Genomic DNA, 19,864 nt, shown 5'->3' on the forward strand with positions numbered 1-19,864 from the left:
CATAGGCTGCTGCTGCCGCCGCCGCCACCGCTGCTGCTGCTGCTGCTGCTGCTGCTGCCACAGCCACACAACAGGCTCTTTCTGCCAGCCAGCAGCTAGCCAGCCAGTCTCTCAACCTCCATGGTTGCAAACATGACAGGAGACTCTCCCGGTGAGAGCCTGGGACAGAGGCCCCCGCTCCAAATAAAAGAATTCCAGCTCGCGGGCCCTCGCAGAGCCAAGGGCTGCAAAGTATCATTTCTTCGCATGCTGTGATTTATCTAACCCTCGGTCCGTGTCTCTATCCCCTCTTTGTCTTCCCTCGTCCTCTAGTGTGTGTCTCTCCCAGCCTACTGTGCATGTGGGCTGGCTGGTGGAGGCAAAACAGTGTTATGTGTGTAAATAGGCTTTTAGTAGGTGTAATAAATTTGCAGATTGACAAGAAGTTGCTGCCAACAGATATAAAATTGATTTGATTTATTTGCACTGTAATTATTATCCAACTTTTTTCTTGTACATTTCTTGAAAATCAAAAAGATAAAAAAAAAACAGCCCATAAATTGTAAGTGATTTGATGTGTCTGTTGGTGGAAAGGTGGTGGGGGGGGGGGGGGGTCGAAGTCAAGGGGGTCGGGTGTTGTCACTCAGCGCGGCGGCTGAATCAATGGTCCGGTGTGGCAGAGAAAAGACCAGCAGAGCGCTATTGATATGTTTAACAAATTAGCCCTGATGACGGCAGGTGTGATTGTGAACGCGGCTCTGGGGTCAGCTCGTCATATGGTGGCTAACAGACACGATATTGCTGCGTGTCCTGATCTCTCCATTCCCTCACAATGGCATTAGGGGCACCCCAGGGAAATAAAGAGTCCCGCTCCCCTGTCCCCAGTGCTCTTCAAATTAACTCCCCAGAAGGTTAAGCTCCCTGATTCATAATTATTCAAGCCCACCACCTCCACCACCACCGCCACCAGCAGCAGCAGCAGCAGTAGCAGCCCTCTTCACATCCACTCCACTTCCCAACCCCTCTCTCTCTCTCTCTCTCTCTCTCTCTCTTTCTCTTTCTCTTTCTCTCTCTCTCCTCTCTTTCTGGCACTTCTCCTGAGTGGCACTTGGCTTTTTGTGGGAAAGCCCAGGAATTAGATTAGCTAAGCCTGACCTGCGAACGTACAGCCAGATGATGGGAGCGGGATTGGACTTGATCTCTGCCTGTCTAGCTGTCTCTCTATTCAATCTAGCTGTCTGTCTCTCATATGGTGTGTTATTGCTTGTGAGCGTCCCTATGGATGAGACATTTTCAGCCGCAGCTATTCAGCAATTGCATATATGGCTCTCAGAGGAGCGGCCAGTGTCAAGGGTACATCTCACTTGCATGGACATGATTTGAATGATATGAGGTGTGATTGGTCTCCAGTTCTCCCCTTTGTGGGCTTATGACAGTCTCAGTGCTGGTCTGCTCATTAAATAAGTGCCAACATCAAACAAAACATAGTGACTGTTAAGCATAGATAGAAGGAGAGTCTCTCCACAAACTGTAGATGCAATGGCAAAACACTCTACTACACTCACACGATTACGGTTTGAGGTTCTCTGCTCTTAGAGTATTATTTTTTTTCTTAATATCTATAATCTTAAGAGAAATTTTGGCGGTCGAAAGCAATGTACTCAACTGCTTTTAAAAGCAGTTTCATTTCAAATAAAATGCAACATGATTATCCATGGTTTTTCAGGAATTCGCTTTTTCTGAGTTCAACTCAGACTCTGGATTTCACTGGGAAACAAAACTTCTGAGTCGAGGGAGAGAACCGTAACATCTGAGTGGTTGTGATGAGGAGAATTTAGGATACAAGTGTCAATTAAACCCAACATTCACATACACCTTTCTTCACTGGAGTGCGAGAGTGACTCCCAAATCACCATAAAACCACTCTTTTAAGCTCAGTGGTTTAATTGTGACCTGCTGGAATTACCTCAGAGTAGCACTACCACTGGGGCCATGAGGAATCAACTGTTAATAGTTGTCACACTTCTCAATCAGTCTAGATCTTCCGTGGAGGAGCCACGAGCCTCTGAAGTCAATTGGGCTCCTCTGGAGGCCGAGGTAATGTAATGAGGGACCACTCTGACTGAGGGCCCGGGTCTCCTCTCTCCACAATCACATAATTAATCTCCTGATTCTACCACTCACCGTGTCATGACAGATGCGTTTGTGTTTGGTGCATAATGGTGAAGTGTTCTGTGCTTCCCACATGCCTCTGTTTTGGAAAATGGTTATAAAGCCCATTCCTTTACAGCCTGCAGAGGGTTACATACAAAACAACACTCCCTTTGGGCCCTATTAGGAGACAAAGAGAAAACACACACACTTCTCAAGCAGGTATCCTAATAATATGTCGGCAATTTAGATAATGACTGGGAGTGAGATAAACTGAAGTGTGTATTACAGGTAATTGGATCTGCAGTGTGTTGGCTACCTAAGCATCTATTGGGATGTGTATTGTGAGCTTACCAGGGGCATTAGGAGATGGACTGTCAATGATACGTATTGTAAGGCTTTCTAGCATATTCAGTTATAATGGCTGATCTGAGATATTTCATCCGCCCACACCCACGGACATCATCAGAGCCCGGAGCAAATCAGAACTGGCTTCGGAGATCTGTCTCAGGACAAGGCCGACTTTACATCATTTCTCCTCAGATCCCCGCCTCTCGCGAGCACGTCCAGTTAGTCACAGGATGACAAATACAACACCCGGGGCTGTCAGAATGATCAAGTTGAGGGAGGTTTTTTTTTGTTTTTTTTTTTCTCTTTCTCTCTTCTCCAAGGTGAAGCCTAGAAAAGTTGGAGCCATAATGAGAGTTGTCAAGCCTGTGAGGTGAAGCGCAGAGTACAGCAGGTGGTGGGAACAACGTACAGGATGCCTTTGGGGACCTAGAGGGCTGGATCTCCTTGGCCTTTTAAGAGATTACCTTGGCAGTGTAAGGAGAAGGTCTACCCAGAGGGTTTAGGGGGGAGATAGACCAAGCAGCCCATTACCAATACTACAGAGGACCCTCACAAGCTTCATTAATAATCTGATGATGAATCACTACTTTAATTGGACCTTTATGGCTGTTACCTAATCCCTAGTCCCATCTTCTCGACTCAATTCGTAATGGGGTGATAGTTTGTTTTTATTTCACACAATAATCTTTTTTTTTTTTTTTAATTGATTACATTTTTGTTACTTATTTCATGAAGGATGGGTTAGATAACAAGGGACTGTGGCTAACGTGACGACTCCTTCGCTCCTCTCCTTCAAAAGAGTCAATTTGCAGTCTTTGTTTAGATGTGTCCATATGGTTCAAAGTGCTGTCTGTTTTAAGACTACACACAGGGTCAGATTTCTCCCACTCTTAATTAGATGAGGGATGGTCTAATTAAATCAAATTCATTATCCTCAGCTCTAGAAATCAAGAGGCTCTATTGGAAATAAGGTTAGGCTCCCCCTCATCCATCATGCCCTAACTAACCAATTTACAGGCCAGCCTTTTGCATGAGGCATTATTACCTTGTCATAAACACTTACCTTTAAAATCCTCGAATCAAGCCGTGATATGCTAAGCTTTTATCACATTAGTTTGTGCTACTGTGTCAGCCTCTTTCTGCCTAAGATAAAGTAGGCTCCCGAATAATTATATTAGCCACATAAGGCGGAGACAGTGCAAACGACTGCTATTTAAAACCGGCTGATAATTCTGTATAATTAAGACATAGTACAGTTCCTCACGCAGAAGAGGGATTGCGGGTTTTTCTGTGGTGAAACAATGAAAAACGGACCAAACAGCGCTGTTTGTGAGGCTCCGCAAGACTGAAAAGCATCACATTCGTCCGTGAAAAGTTCCACCTCAGTCATGCACTATAACTATACACTTGGCCACGCTCGGTCTGATTCCTGAAACTGTGAGTCACTCGGCATCCATTGTCTAGGAAACACAAAAAGCTACCATCCTGATTATTCTGAGCTCAGCTGATCTATCTGAGGCGACGAGCCATTCATCATACGACTCGTCTTTGATATTACTGATGCCGAAACTGATTAAAATGCTCTGTTTTAATAAACTGTCGCAGCAGTGTTTCGCAGTTTAGATCTTTGCATATTTATATCTGATCATTGCAGTTTTAGCATGCGTATAGTGTGGTAAAGATGTTCCAATGCTGTTGCTTAAAATTTATAACAGTCCACCGTAGGGCCACAAGCCCCTTAAATGCCACTCGGTGTTGGAGCCATATTCTGAAACACATGAGGCCTGTCCTCTGATCTGTGTTGGAAAGTGAATTAGTAAGCTCCATTCTAAAGCCAGTGATAGCAATGGGCTGAGAGCAGTGATTTGTTGGCAGTGTATATTACAGCCCACGGTCAGGGAGGGAGGGATCAGAGAAGCGTGTGTGTGTGTGAGTGTGTGAGGAATAGGACAGGGGGCCTTATCACTCAGTGTTTACTCACAGTAAATTGAGTTGAAATAATAGTCTTTCTCTGAGGCCAAACAATGGAGCAGGCTGCAGGCCGAGGGCCCAGGCTGGTGCAGAGCTGGCCTGCGCCACTTCAAAATGAAAGACTGAGCCCGGGGCCATGGGGAGGAGGCACGGCGGGAGGGGGAGGGGGGGCCTTTATGTGGACAGCTACACCAGTCGCGGAGCTGACACCCCTCTGACAGGCACCTGGGTAGGACAACGGGGAGAGAGGAGCGTGGAGCTGGGAGGAGGAAGGGGAGGGGGGCGGAGGTTAGTGGGGGTGGAGTGATGAGGCCTCGGGGCTCTGTCATTAGGTTGGTGGTGGAAAGGAAGATGACTGCCCCGAGGACAGAGGAGCGACAGGTCCCCGTGGGACAGAGACCGCAACCTCTCATTCCCCTGGGTCTGCACCGGTACTGGTGGGACATGTCAGTCTGTTAGCCCCCCCTGCTTCAACACGCTCACATAACCTCTGGCTATGGGCGAGCTCCGGGAGTCTAACCTGCAGAGAGAGTGTGTGTGTGTGTGTAAGCAACAGAGAGGCAGAGCCTGAAAGAGAGAGGCGTAGAGAGCATATCCATGTAGTGCATGGACCCTCCTTTGCCATTGTTTCTGCGTGTGTGCGCTTCAGCTGCACCTCAGCTCTGCCTCTTCCCCTTCATTTATCATTCTGCAGCATAAAGTGCTGCCACAGCATTATAGAAACAGCTGCTTTTTTCAGACATCCAGAGAGAATGGGCTGCTCCCCGGCACACAAAGACACTCCTGGCCCTAAAGAGAGTGTAAAATTGGTGGGTGAATACAAACCTTTTTCCTTGCTGAGAGGGCTGACCACGGGTGTCACTGTGGCGGCAGACATTGTCATTGCAACTGAAGACAAATAAGGATCCATATCGGCCCAGTCATGTGTACAATGAGTGGCAGGGGCTCCGGAGAGATCGGCCTTGTTCTCAGTCAGATATGCATAACTACAGCTGCTGCCGCATCACGCTCTCTTGAGAATTCATATGAGGCCGTTTAACCGGGCCTTGCATGTATGAGTCGTCCGAGTCGAGGCACCTGTGTCTCCCTGCTCTCCACTACAATACAATGTCAATTTATTGAGTCCTGAGCTAAAGCAAAGGGAAAACAAACCATGTCAGTGCTCTTTTAGGGGTCATAATGCAGTCACTAAAGGGCTGCGGTAAGTCCACTGAGCTGTCTGGAGCTAGGCGCCGCAGGGCCATGCAGATACACTGTCGGTTGGTTTGTAGAGACCAGGCGTGCCGTGCCATGCTTCACCATTCCATTCTGCCTTAAAGGCTCCACGTGGAGAAAAGGGAATTTTGTCGAACCTGTTCTCTTCCAGCTGGAGAGATGAGATTTTACACTCCGCCAAACACACGACAGAGAAATGCTCAGCGTGTGTGTGTGTGTGTGTGTGTGTGTGTGTGTGTGTGTGTGTGTGTGTGTGTGGGTGTGTGGGTTTGTGTGTGTGTGTGTGTGTGTGGCTGTGTGTGTGTGTGTGGCTGTGTGGGAAAGACAGAGTAAAGTAGAGAGAATGAGCAGAGGAGGCATCAGACAAACTCCTCTGCCAGACCTCCCGGGGCAAAATGCATGCTTGAATACTTTAGGACATGAACAAAATAGTTTCACAGTAACATTAGCTGCTACGATGGAGAGAGAATTTCCCTTTCAAGATTAAAGACGCAAACATGCACGTACACAAAGCAGGTTGCAGCAAGTCCAGACAATTCATTTATTGTTCTTTTAGAGTTATTTGTACCTAGTGTGGAATGTACACCGTAGATGATAATGATGAAATCATCCAGAGAAATGTTTTGTACTGTGGTTGTTTTTTTTTAAAGCTAAAGAGTAGAACAACAACATATTTCAGATGTGAGAATGAGTGTTGTGTATCCATGACCATACATATAGGAACCACAGTTCTGCAAGACATAAGTGACAAGTAACATCAGAAATATATAAGTATAGCTTTTATCAACAAGTATTCACATACATTACTTAAGTAAAAGCAGCAACACTGCAAAACAAAAAAAATCTCCAGCATTGAAAATGCAATTTGAAAGGTACATAAATATTTTAAGCAAAATTTACTTAAAATATCACAAATCAAAGTACTCATAATTCAAATATATAGCTCCCGTGCTTGTTATACCATTGCATTTTATATTATTGGATTATTAGTAGCATTTTACTGAACCCGGTCAAGGTGGAGTGAATTAACTATGCTCTTGGGTAGATTAAACAATGCATCATGATTTATAACCTCATCATATGTTTTGTATTTCAAATCAGTAAAATAAATAGTAACTAAAGCTGTAGGGGAGTAAAATGTTTCCTCTTTGAATTGTAGTGGTGCAGAGGTGGCATTAAAAGGAAATGACTTAAATAAAGTGAATTAATTTAGTTGCATCGCTCGCTCGTTTGTAGCCAACACTAAGGGTAAAACAGCACCGTTTTTTAATTGTATTTCAGACATAACAATTATTGGTCTTGCATCTGTGAATATGTGTGAATATAAAAATGGAAACCATGAACATAAAATCCAAGTATCAGAAATCAGTATCTAATTTTGAATGGAAATAAATAGTACTGCAGTGGAAGTGTGTAATTGGATGACTTTTACCAACATGTACTGTATGTGTCCTGGCAGAGCTGAATTTTACAAATATCTCAATCTTCATTTCATTGCGTCCAAGGTAACTAAAGAGAGACCCGTGGTGGGTGGAATGGGGAGCATTTGGCATTTTGGTGAACACAGTGTGAGTCTTCAGTAAAGCTGGAGATCTTTTTTCTTTTTTTTTTAATTCTTCTAATATAAATTCATCACTTTTATGTTTGACTCTCTCAGCCAGACACTCTTAAATCAAACCAATTGGGAAAGAGTGTATTAAAAAAAATAATAATGACGATTCAAAATTACTTTTCCCTCCCTGTCGACCCTCAGCCCCCTGGAATTTGTAGGTGGTCTCAATAATGTAGCTGATGGTCTTTAGTGAAACAGCAGGTTTTTGGTTTGCTCTGCGGTGTATGTGCGCCCCTCTGTCTGTTTGACACATTCCAACACTGCACCCCTCTCCAAGGCTCCTAACTACCAGCCAGTCGCCATGGTTACAGCCATACATCCATGCCAGCCCTTCACACTCAAAGACATATTTGTTTGGCTAGTGTAGCTACGTTCCTGACAAAAAAACACAGCTTTTTAGCATAACACCTGCTAATCTTGGGATTTAGCTCTTTGAAGAGGATTGCTGATCAGAAATTCAAATATATTATTTGAATGCTAATCTGAATGTTAATCCCTGGCCCCCGGGTCTTAAAGCATCCTGTCTTTCAATAACAATGTTTATTTTTCATTTGCTTTCCCTTTTTTTTTTTCATTTTCTCTCACCCCCTTCCCCTTCCACCCCTTATTTAGATCTGTAATCTATTCCCTCAAGGATAATATAGGTGGAGTCATCTTTTAAAGTGTGTGGCAATTCAAGAGCATCTATGATTTAGATGCTCGAAGAGAAACGCATTATTATCATTCGTTCTGATGAGAATTAAAGTTGATGGTTAAGGTTGCACAGGGTGAAACGTGATGTATCCTACCACAGTCCTTTAGATGCCTCTATTCTCTGATTTTCAGCCATGTCTTATTTTGAAAGTCTTGATATTTTCTTTAAAATTTCTTTGAAAGAAATGAGGATGAATATTGTTTCTCATGAAAAAGGCAATACCGTGCTTCTTTTTTTTTTTTTTTTTTCACATAATCATTCTACCTCTTGTCTATTTTCCTGGATGTTATCTGCATGGCTATGTGTCTATGTATCTGTGTATCCGTGCGGCTGAACGTTAGCAACTACAGGAGATGAGTGGGTGGCTGATCTGGGAGGTTTGGATAAATAAATGCCAAAAAAGAAGTATATAATGATAATGAAAGACAGACCAAACCTAAACATATACATCCTTATAAAAACTACTCCTGCTTATTGACATATCTGAGTAGTGAACATGGTGTACATTACTCTATAATTGCAAACTGTATATCCTCATCCAGTGTGCAGACTCCTCACCGTGCTCGCTGCTCCTTTGATATCTGCTTCTATAGCGCTGACTTTTGTCTTGGCGAAGACACACAGAGAGAGAATCAAGGGCAGCAGGATCACACACACATGAATCCGGATCATGTGAACAACGTCTAATTCCTGGTTGCCTCACATTCTCTCCCTCCAAACTAATTTTGGGCTTAGACTGAATCTCTGGTAAGTAAACAGTAACCCCCCCCCCTTTTCCTCATGCAACCAGCCTCCATCACAATGATCTCCAGATCATCTCTGTCCATTAAAACCTGGGCAAACACTTTACTTCACACCAATATACTAAAGATTGGAGGAAGGGCAGAAGGGGGGGGGCACACAAGTGCATCTTTTTTCAGTCTTTCCCAGATTGTCTCTCTTTCTCCTTTTCTGCCTATTAATCCAGTATCTTTCAGACCTGGTAAACTCCTCAAGATGGACATTGCTTGGTTCAGGGTGGAAAGGGGTCAAGCTCCATTGGCCTCTGCACAGAGCTGTGGAATTTTTCATTAGTGCACAGCTGGGTCACAAGTGGCTCCAAAGCCGTCTTAATATTGTGTAGGCCCACAGATTAGGAGCGGAGAAAGAAGCCAAAGCGTGATGCTCTCCACCAGACCCTGTCTTTGCATATTTGCAGACTTGTGCTTTAGAACACCTCATATTACTGTTTGTTTTATTTCTTAGACCCAGAACCTCTGGGTCAATAGTAATTATAAAGCCCTCCAATCCAAATGTTGTTTTTTAACCATTCCAGCGCTGAATCTGTAAGATGAGTCCATTTATTTTCTTACAATAAAGAAAGTAAAGTATCTGAGCTCTGGTCAAAGCTTCTCGCACGTTTTCACTTCATGATTTAATCTAGTCTTTTAGAATGTATTGTTATTTGACTGGACATGAGATCATAGTTGTTTTTATTTCTCCAGGAGTGATATAAGCGCTCTGATTTGTAGTGAACTCCTGAATCACCTTCTCTCATCAAAAAAAGGCAAAAAAAAAAAAAAAAAAAAAAAAAAAAAAAAAAACAGAAATAAACCTGTGTATCTGTGGGCAGTTATAGCCAGCCATAGCTGTATAACATGTGATAGCCATTACACTTATTGTAGCCATCACTCTCTTTGCTCTCCCAGCTCTTTCAGAAGCGGCAATCACTCGTGGTAGCCTCGTCGAGCGGGCCAAGCCCTTAATAGTGGGCTCTGCTCCACCTCACACAGATTAACTTGGAAGGGTCGGACAAACAGACACCCATGGAATTATTATTAAAATATATAAAATGGCTGCACGTGATTTTTAATGGGAGCTATCCCAGGCCCTGGTTCTTTGCTTTTACAGGGAGCGTGTTGTAAACATGTCACATCTCCAGCGGTGATGGCCCTCACAAACAGCTTACTGGAGTAACGAAAAGGCCGAGCTAAGCACTTTATAGCAGCCTTGTAATTCACAACCTCCTAATTTATTTGTTCAAGGATCAACTAGGCTTTGAGAACAGGTAAAAAAAAAAATAAAAAAAAGTGGGAAAAAAGCCAAAATGAAAAAAAACACACATCTTTACAATCATAATTTCCTCACTGGTGTCACTGCACAGTGTATGCGACCAACGTTATTTGTTCTGAGCTCTAAAAACGGAGTCTAGATGTGATGTTGCACTCATTTTACATACTCGGGAACACCAGCTGTCCAAACAGCATCATGTGTGCCTGCCTGCTTACTCTTGTATTTAGATGTGTACTTAGCCTCCTCTGCTGCCCAGTACACTGTCCTTTTCACTCCATGAGCTTTGTTCTACCTGTGTGGCGGAGGGAGGGCGGGGGGATTATTTCCATGCTGTTTCCCCAGTGACTCATTAGCAGATACATGCAAAGGAGAAGCAATGGGTCGCTTGATGCTGCAAGATAATTCTCAGCATACCGCTGTTGCTTTTAGAGCTTTGTATGAACATGCAGTATTGATTGTATTAAGCGTTATATGTTTTTCTCATATCAATAGAGTACTGGCCATGAGAAACATTTGCTTTAAGGTATATACATATATGTGTGCGCTATTTGCATGTTTTTAGACTCAGAATACACATTAACACCACATTCCTTCTGAACTGTATTTCCGGTGTTGGGTAATCTGTGAAACACACAGCCCCTGGAATGAGATCATTTGAATAACGACTGAAGGGTTTGGATTTCTTTGTGCAGCTGTGCAGTATAGCGTTATGTACAAATATGACTGGGATCTCTGTCTGGGGGGTGACTGGTCAGAGGAGCTGCACATTCCAGCACATAGGAGCTCATGCTGCCGTAGAAATGAAGTGGCCATATTTATTTTCACAATAGCCGACGTGTGGGATAGATGATCCTGGAGACATTTCGCCGCAGACTAACTGTAACCAGCATCTTTTTATAGATTCACTATAGCTCTGTTCAGCAGCTCTTACTAAGTGTGCTCCCTCTGAGATGTAGGGCAGGTGCACGTGCATACACTAAACACGTCGAACACGTCTCGGCTATTATCTTCACTATGCCAAGTGCAATCAGCCCGTCTCGTTCCTCCCCTGTGAGCTCGCAGGCAGCCGGTGCTGCGCTTCAGTGCGGGGAACAAGCAGAACCCTGTGGCCAGAGCTGTGTGATGAAGAAGGCACCTTTGGGCCATTAGTGGTGTACACATCTCCCGTTAATGTGTTTTACTTTTACCTGCTGGGAGTTTAATTAAAAAACAAAGAGCCTCAATTTAAAGGCCATTATTATGCTAATGTAGTAAGCACGAGATGGTGATTAAGCAGCTTTTAGAGCTGACTGGAGCTGGCCCTTGGGAGCAGAAGGATGGCACTTTTTATTTGGCTTCATTACTCTCCATGAATCTATGCTCCAAAGAGAAATGCTGATACTATGAAACAAGGTCAGCTACTGAGATCATTTATGAAGACAGTATTATCACTACCACTTTTTTTTTTTTTTTTTGCACATTACTACTCATGCAGACTGAAAGTTTGTTTTAACCTTCTAACAGAGGAAGGATGGACGGTTATGTGCCTTAGCTGGATTTATTTAAATATGCAAATCCCACGTGTTAAAGCACAACTTTCTTTTGGGGTGCACTTTTATCGTCAGCCCCTCTGCAAGCAATCAAACGCTCGTATTAGCCAAATCCAGGTTGCTATTTTTAGGCCAGTGTGGTCAACATGTAGTGTCTGTTGCATGAAGAGGACAACAGGACCGTACATAACAAAGTAATTTTCCTGATGTTGAGACAAAGTTGAAAAGGTTTTTGCCGTCGTTCATCCAAAACATCTGGGCATCAAATGTTTTCCTCTTTGACCGAAGCTCTTGATACTGTTGCTAAGAACCAATTTTCACACACTGAGGCGTGTCTCATGAGAGCCGCTCAACAATTGGGAGACCTCTGGTGCCTCTGGTGTGAGACAGATCCGTTTGTTGTCATTCCAGACAACAAACAGAACAAGATTCCACCCAAAAATTTGGACAACAAATGAGCTGTTCATTAAATAAAAGCGTTCGGTTGAAAAAAGTTCTTTGAGGAATGTGAAAACTTTAAAACAGTACTTTTTGACAATTTAAAAACTTACGTTACGGCTTGTTTGTTTTTTTCTGTACAAGAACCAAACTGTAAAAACGAGGGCTTACACATGCTTATGTGCCGGTCCATTTGTGGTTACGTAGGTAGTTTTAGAGGTGCTGCTAGGAGAGAGCCAGCTGTCTCCGCAATTCTGGTCTTTATGCTAAGCTAAGCTAACCAGCTGAACTTAGATTTACCAGACAAATATGAGAGAAATGTTGAACTATGGCTTGAAAGTTTTTACAGTTTTTACATACCTGTTTCCCCCCGTTTTCAGTCTTTATGCTAAGCTAGGCTGCCCAGCTAAACTTAAATTTACCAGAAAAATATGAGAGATATGTTATTCCTTGAAGGTTTTTACATACCTGTTTCCTCCTTTATTCAATCGTAATGCTAAGCTAAGCTAACCAGCTGCTGGCAGTAGCAGTAGCCAGCAGCTGGTTAGCTTAGCTGACAGACATCAAATTGATTTTCTCATCTAACTCAGCGAGACAGTGTATTTCCCCCGAATGTCAAACAATTTGTTTAACTCTCACATCTGATCTACAAGCAAAGAAACCTTCCAAATTCCAGTTTGATCCCAGATGTATCCGAGATGTAGACAGTAAAAAAAACAAAAAAAAAAAACAAAAACTGGAAACATCGAGCGTGCACAGCTGACCGATTGCTCCACATGTCCTTCATCCTGTCCGGAGGCCCTTGTCTGACCTGCCTCCCAGGCCTCATCTCTCACCTCCGCAATGATTGGCATGGCCACAGGTTTCCTGCCCAAACACGAGAGCCTATCTTCAAAGTAATAGCTTACAGCTGCTGCCTGGATAATCCTCATCCCCTCTGTCTTTGAAGGGATGCCGTGACATAATAGCCCCAGCTATTCTTCCCTAAATTGTTATGGTATTTCTCCAAGCGTTGTTCAATAGCGAAAGGGGAGTAGGTGAGACTGTTGCACGTGTTGCTAAATGTAGCATGATTATCAAAAGCCATAAGCAGCCCCCCCCCCCCCCCACCCCCACCCACCCCCACAAAAAAACACCCCATCCCACCCCACCCCTCCCCCCGTCTCTCTCTCTTATTCTTCTGGCTTCTTTTATCCCACCCAGTCCTCTTGATGCTTATCACTGCGGCAGAAGCATTAAATGTAATGTCTGTAGAAGGGAAATCATTGGCAACATGTGGTGAGAGCTTAAGATGTTGTCACACTTTAAGTTGTCCATAATCTGTTCAAAGGGAGAGTGCAGTTCTCCAAAGTGCCTGGAAAAAGGGGGGTGGGAGAGAAGAAGAGCAGCAGAGAGGGCGAAGTCTCTCAGCTGCACTTGGCTCGGCTGAAGTGTTCATCAGACAAATAACTGTTGGTCCCTGTTGGCTTTTGTCTTCTTCGTGGTGCTCTTTTTATTTTTTGTCTTGCATTTGCTAAAAACACAGCTTGTAGTGTTACAAGCCTCAACAGTGCGATAATCTGTCTCGGGGAGGGAGAGACAACCATAGATAACGTAAGAAAGGACAGACAAGGGATTACAGGTATGTGGACACAGGATTAAAACGAGGGACGTAATGATTCCTGTGGGAGAGAGGTATATGTGCTGAGATGGACTCTTTTCATTTATGAGTCCAGTTCTGGGGAGGCCTGGGTAAATATTGACAGTTCTCTCTGCTTGAGATGCAGCCATTGATCCACGCAGGAGGGGTCTCATCACTTGATCTGTGCGCTCAGGTGTGGGAGGAGGGAGAGCGAGAGCTGGGACACGGCTTGTCATGCTGGTGGTCCTCTTTGTGGTGTCTTTTATAAACAGACTATAGCTTAAAGGTGCTGATCGGCCTGCCTCTGCGACACTGGGAGTCGTGTTACCGGAGCAGCTGAACGCCCAGAAAGTGGATTTTAGGTGGATAGAGGTCTTAGTGTGATGGGTCACTGGGATCAAGTAGAGGCAGAAAGTGGTAAATGATCACCTAAATCACTTTAAGTCTGATTCCAGTCGCACATACAGCTTCTTTGATATCTTTGATATCCCGGTAGAGCTTGACAAAAAGCTGTGAAATCTCCTTTCCAGCTAATGTTATCAGCAGCCCATGTCGTCCTGTTTTTCTATATATAAAATCATCATTTACATCCTCTCCTCTGTCTCCCGTTGGCATGCTGGCCCACTGGCCCACTGGCCTGGTCCTCAAACCACTAATCAGGTAATGTTGGGGAGGTTGAATGGCGTGCCTCCCCCTGGTCAACCTTCACTGCTCACACAGTGGTGTTGTTTTAAAGAGCATTCTTTAGCAGCTGAACTTGGAAAGGTATTAAAGTGGGATTAGGCTCCTCCACAATCCACTGCTTGTGTCATTCAGGGAGTTTGTGTTCTCCTCTCCCCACTGCCACCTCCCCACTCCTCCTCTGTTTGATTGTGGCTAGCCGCAGGAGTGGGACTGACTGTGCCTTTCAAAGGAGAGGGGTAGGGTTAAATCCCTAGTCCACTGCTCCCTGCTAATTCTCCTTGTTCCTTAGAGAGGGATTTACTTCTGCTGCCAGCTTCTCAAAGGCCTTCTCTGCCCATCCGAAAAGTCGCCGTTGCCTTCCTGTGGAGGTGTGGTTGCCATAGAAGGGGCGTCATGCATGGCTATTCCATCTGAACCCCGCTGAGAATGGGGACCGGGGACTGAAAACAGGCAGAAAGTCCGGATTAGACCTGAGGACAAAGCAGGACAGGAAGATTCCAGAAGGGACGAATAGGAATTACAGCAGCAAAAATAATGCAAAGTGACAGAGAGGGGAAATAGAAAAATAATGGCTTACAAGATTAGACTCGGCGAGGAGAAAGAAGAAAGGAAAGAGGGCTGAATGAGAATGTTTTCATCTAGATGAGAAGATTTGAGAGAGCGGTCGTAGGTGAATGCAGAGTCCTGGACGTATCAAAACCGTGCTAACAAGTAATTTCCTCAACTTTTTTTGTGCTCTCTTTCTTAGCTTAAGCCGGCAATCATTAGCTAAACATTAGAGTTAGAGCTGGGAACTTGTCTTGACAGATTCATCACCTCCTTTCCCTGATCCCAGCATGTAACATGCTAATCCTTCTAAAAACTAGAAACAAGTCCCTGAATATTCAGTTTATCTTTGCAGATTTGAGTCAATGTGAAATTTCCTTCTTTTAATTTTTTTTCCAGAATTTTTTTTTATTATTATTTAAAGTGTTGCTCTTGTCTTTTATTTTTCAGTGACCCAACTTGGAGGTTTGTTTAGAAGATAGAGCCAGGCTGGCAGGTCACTTAAACGAGAGCCCTGCTTGTTTGAGATACATGCCAAAATTTCTTTTAGAAGGGATTATCCTGGAGGTTTTTCCATAGTTGAATAATAATCTTCTTAACTTATTGTAATAAATGAAAGATTAAAGGATTTTATGAACCCTCAGAGTGCTAGTTCTGATAGCTCTGTTGTTTCGCAGCTTCATGATGGTTAAACAGGAAATAAGATGCTTTAGCTGCCGCGTTCTGATCCAGATACAGGTCGTGATTTTGATTATAATGAATGGAATTAGTAAAATAACCTATTAATTGTTAGTGATGTAATTAAGATAACATAAAATGTAGCCTTGTTGATGCTGCTCTGATGAGCAATATCACAGTAATTATTTTAGAAAGCTGCACAGACAACAAAAACCACACTATCTTGTTTCCAGCAAGCATACAGCTGCTCACACACATGCACTTACATGTGTGAAACTGACTCATCCACACACACACACACACATACGCAGTATCACTACTCAATCAGCACCTATAACAACATTACCATAACAAAACCATCCTTTGGTTTCCCTCCTCTCATATTTACACATTATATTCATCACTATCGCTCATCCCCGTCCCGGACCAGCAGATGATGTCAACTGCTCCTCTCGCTGCCTCCCTGCCTCGCACAATGAAATAGATGTTCACCACAAATAGATAGGCGGCTGCCAGCTGTCTTCCAGACCAGGGCAAACAAAGAGGCCGCTAATAAATCCAGCTTTACGGCTGGACAAGATCAACCACACTCGCTCCCTTCTTACTCCATTTAATGTGGCTTCTTCTGAACAACAGAGGACGAATTAAATGCCTCTCAGTCACCAATAAAACAATGCAAACATCTTCCTGAAAGGATATAAAAGAAGATGGAGGTGTTGTCTTGGAAATGATGATAGAGGCAGTCTTACACCATAGAGGCATGATATTAGACAGTCAGATGAGATATGAACAGACGAGAGGGCAGCCCAGTAGTCAGCAATGAATCACGTGTGCGATATGGTATCTGATGCATATAGAGCATCGTGGATATGAAAGAAATGTGTAAATTGCCAGCAAAGGCTTGATTGGGATCAGCAGAGTTTGGTGGTCACTGCACTAGAACGTTGAGCCAGCCTCTTTTTCAGATTTGTGAGAGGGTTTCGGTGCCCATGACTGAGCTCACTTGGAATGACAGGGGACGGGGGCCCACCCTAGAAATTTTAACAGATGAGCTGCTGCCAAAGGAGTCACCTCTTGGCTGCCCACAGGATCAGCCAGCCAACTTGACTCTTAGTCAAGAAAACCCCTGATGGTCAGCTGAAGTGAGGCTACGTGGCAGAATAAAGCCACACACCTCGCCAAAAGAAAAGCACTAAAAGTTTCACTTGTGAGAGAATGTGTTGTTCTGCCTCTTAAAGGTTGTGTAGTCTCACTTTGAAAAAAATATAATCTGTTACTTTTGCCAGAGTGAATTGTAGGGTAACGAAGAAATCTATAACATATCATAGTAAGAGCACAAGTAGCTTCACAGCATTAAAAGTTTAAAGTTTGCCACCATCAGCCACCATAAGCCTCTGGTCATACCAGACCAGGCTGTATCAGCAAAACCCCGGTGTGCGTTGAGCTGAGCAATGGAGCATTCAGTTTCTCATGAACTGAACTTTTCATATATATAATAATTGATGAACTATTACCTCTTTCAGGAGTTACAGTGTTGCTTTAAACAACAACAGCTCTCTCTATCACCAGCACACCTACAACTGTTACTGTTTTTCTCGTTCAGGTTGTTTGCGACCAAGTGCAGCGGCTGCATGGAGAAAATCGCCCCCACAGAGTTTGTGATGCGCGCCCTGGAGTGCGTCTACCACCTAAACTGCTTCTGCTGCTGCGTGTGCGACCGTCAGCTGAGGAAGGGCGACGAGTTTGTCCTGAAGGAGGGTCAGCTGCTGTGCAAGATCGACTACGAGAGGGAGAAGGACTTACTCAGCTCGGTCAGCCCGGATGACTCAGACTCAGGTGAGCCCTCTGCACCCTCTCACACAAGAGCGAGAACAACACGGTGGTGCTATCATCGTATGGCACCGGGGTGTTGTATTCTGTATGCTCTGCTCCATCACAGTGGGAGCCAATATAGACATCCTCCATGATGGATCTGAATCTTACTGGTTGCAGCACTACAGTGTATTATCAACATAAAAAAAAACAAAACAAAAAAAAACACAACTGGTATTAATTTGTGCTTAAACCAGTTGCTAGGGATTTTTCAGAGATGTTGCATGCAGCCCAGGCAGTAAAATGTTCTAACTCAGCTCCATCTGCAGCTTTTCAATGGCTGATTTTGTAGCATTCTAATTCAAGCAGGGAGCGGAGGTTTATGATACAGTAGGAAGTGGAAACAGGACGAAGCCAAGCCACCCCGTATTAATGGCTCTCTATGCGTGGGCAGGATCTGGTTCTGGAAAGAATTAAATCACTGTATCATGGTGAGTGACAGAGGGATTTGGGGCCTTTCTACAGAAAGCCTGCGCCTCCACTCTTATCAGCTCTAGTGTTCCTCGCCTATAGCCTCCACACACAATGAGGCATCTCGCCAAGCCTCACTGTTCACTACCATCTGGCTCACATTTAGACACGCACAAAAGCGGGGAATTTGTCAAATACATCTGTGCCTGTGTCAACTTTTGTCAACTTGTGGGAATATTTGCTCTGCGTCATCCTCATTCAGTTGTGTCCCAGTGTATCGCGCAGGCATGTCTTTTTTTTTTTTTTTTTGTGCGCCTCTCCGAATTTCAAGATGGAGAAAATGTTGACATGAACAGAGGTTAACCTCGGCATGTGGCAGATGAAATGTAGGTTTTCGGCAGAGAAATGTAGATACACATCGGAACCAGATGACATGAAGCACTGAGCCATCATGTGTGTGCCTCTGCTTGTAGCCACCAGACCCCAAAATCATTAGGGTTCGTTAACAGCACTGCTGCTTCTGATTTGGAGACACATGAAGTGATAATTGATGTTTTTCTTATTCATTCATTTGTTGTACATGTTATGTTAGCATAACGTTGTGGATTCACTGCCAAGTGATATTGAAATGCATAAATTTAGAAGTGACATATTTCACAACAAGTCATATGACATTTTCTCAGCCCAAGTCTTCAGTGACAACAATTGAAACTATGTTAAAGAATTAAAGTGATGAAAGTATAACTTATTAATTTGCCATTAATAGTGTTTGCATTCGGCTGTTGTCTGAAAACCAACAAGTTTCACAATGTTTTCATGCATTTTTTCAGTAAAGAAATATTTATGATCATTACAAAAATTTTGAGAAATCCTCTGAGTGAAATGAATAGCTCTGGGAGAGTATTGAGTGTGTAGTTATTGTTTTTGATAACTGGAAACAGCTAGCTGGTTTTAATCTAAAAAATAAACCTACAAACATATCTCAGAAATCTAATAAAAACCAAGTTATTATTTTGTTTTAATGCCACGTTGTAGGCTAGAAGCATAAACATCGCACCAATATTACTACCCAAAACTGTAATATCCTGCTGCTGCGGCTGCTGCTGCTGCTAGTAAAAATCTAGCAACCCATATATATTTTGTCATTATTTTAAGGTCTAAAACCGAGCAAAAATTTCATTTTCTTGCTGTGTCATGGGAGATGCATTTCTCATATGTGCTCGTGTTGGCTTTTCCGTGTTGTACTTGATGGAGTATTCTTATCAGAGATTGATTTAGTGTAAATCAGACAAAGCTGAGGGCAATAAATTACAAGTGACGCAGTGTCCAGTTCAGTGACAAATGTGCATATTTCATTGTGCTCTCCAAGCAAGAGCCATAAGACTTCTGTAAGTCTAATCGTACATGTGGCCCTTTCCTTTTTGTAATAAATTGATAACAAAGTATCAAAAACACATGTGTCTCCTTTGATTATGCACTTGTGGTGTGTGAATCTCCTGGAATGGGGAAGAGTGAAAATATATTTATCAGCAGACTGTCACTGACTAAAAGGGTGTAGTCAGTTCAAGCTCGTGCTGATCATACAGAGAAATGACTTTCTCTCTGCAGAAAAAAGTGACGATGAGGAGTTGGACATCAAGCCAGAGAAAGGCATAGGAGGCCAGGGGAAGGGGGATGACGGGAAGGATCCCAGGAGGCCCAAGAGACCACGAACCATCCTGACCACTCAACAGAGACGCGCCTTCAAGGCCTCCTTTGAGGTGTCCTCGAAACCCTGCAGAAAGGTAACTCAAAGCTTAAATAATCTTTTGACAAAGTGAGGAAAATTTAGCAAATTCTTTTTTTTTTTTTTTTCAATATTCTCTGGTCTGCATTTGGAGCAATGAACACATGGAGATTTGGATGCCGACCACGAGCCCTACAGTAGTTTCACAAATAAAATTCTCAAATTAAAAAAATCTCCCCCACCTCAGAGCCGAGCTTTGAAGTGGCAAGCAGCATTCTGTTCTGTGTTAACCGAGGCAGGCTGTTGTAACGCAGTCCGCCTGCACCAAATGTCA

At 43.6% G+C, this 19,864-nt stretch overlaps 1 protein-coding gene across 2 annotated transcripts in view; it reads left to right on the top strand.

Annotated features, from left to right (window-relative positions):
• The window catches only part of lmx1b (LIM homeobox transcription factor 1 beta), a 48,591-nt gene that overhangs the window by 24,252 nt on the left and 4,475 nt on the right, over positions 1-19,864 (top strand). For both annotated transcript variants that reach the window (XM_022756241.1, XM_022756234.1), the window contains 2 exons: positions 17,125-17,357; positions 19,413-19,588. In XM_022756241.1, the coding sequence (XP_022611962.1) occupies positions 17,125-17,357; positions 19,413-19,588 (409 nt within the window). The remainder of the gene's footprint in view (positions 1-17,124; positions 17,358-19,412; positions 19,589-19,864) is intronic.

The sequence above is a fragment of the Seriola dumerili genome, unplaced genomic scaffold (assembly GCF_002260705.1).
Source record: "Seriola dumerili isolate Sdu_G_001 unplaced genomic scaffold, Sdu_1.0 BDQW01000017.1, whole genome shotgun sequence".
Taxonomy (NCBI): domain Eukaryota; kingdom Metazoa; phylum Chordata; class Actinopteri; order Carangiformes; family Carangidae; genus Seriola; species Seriola dumerili.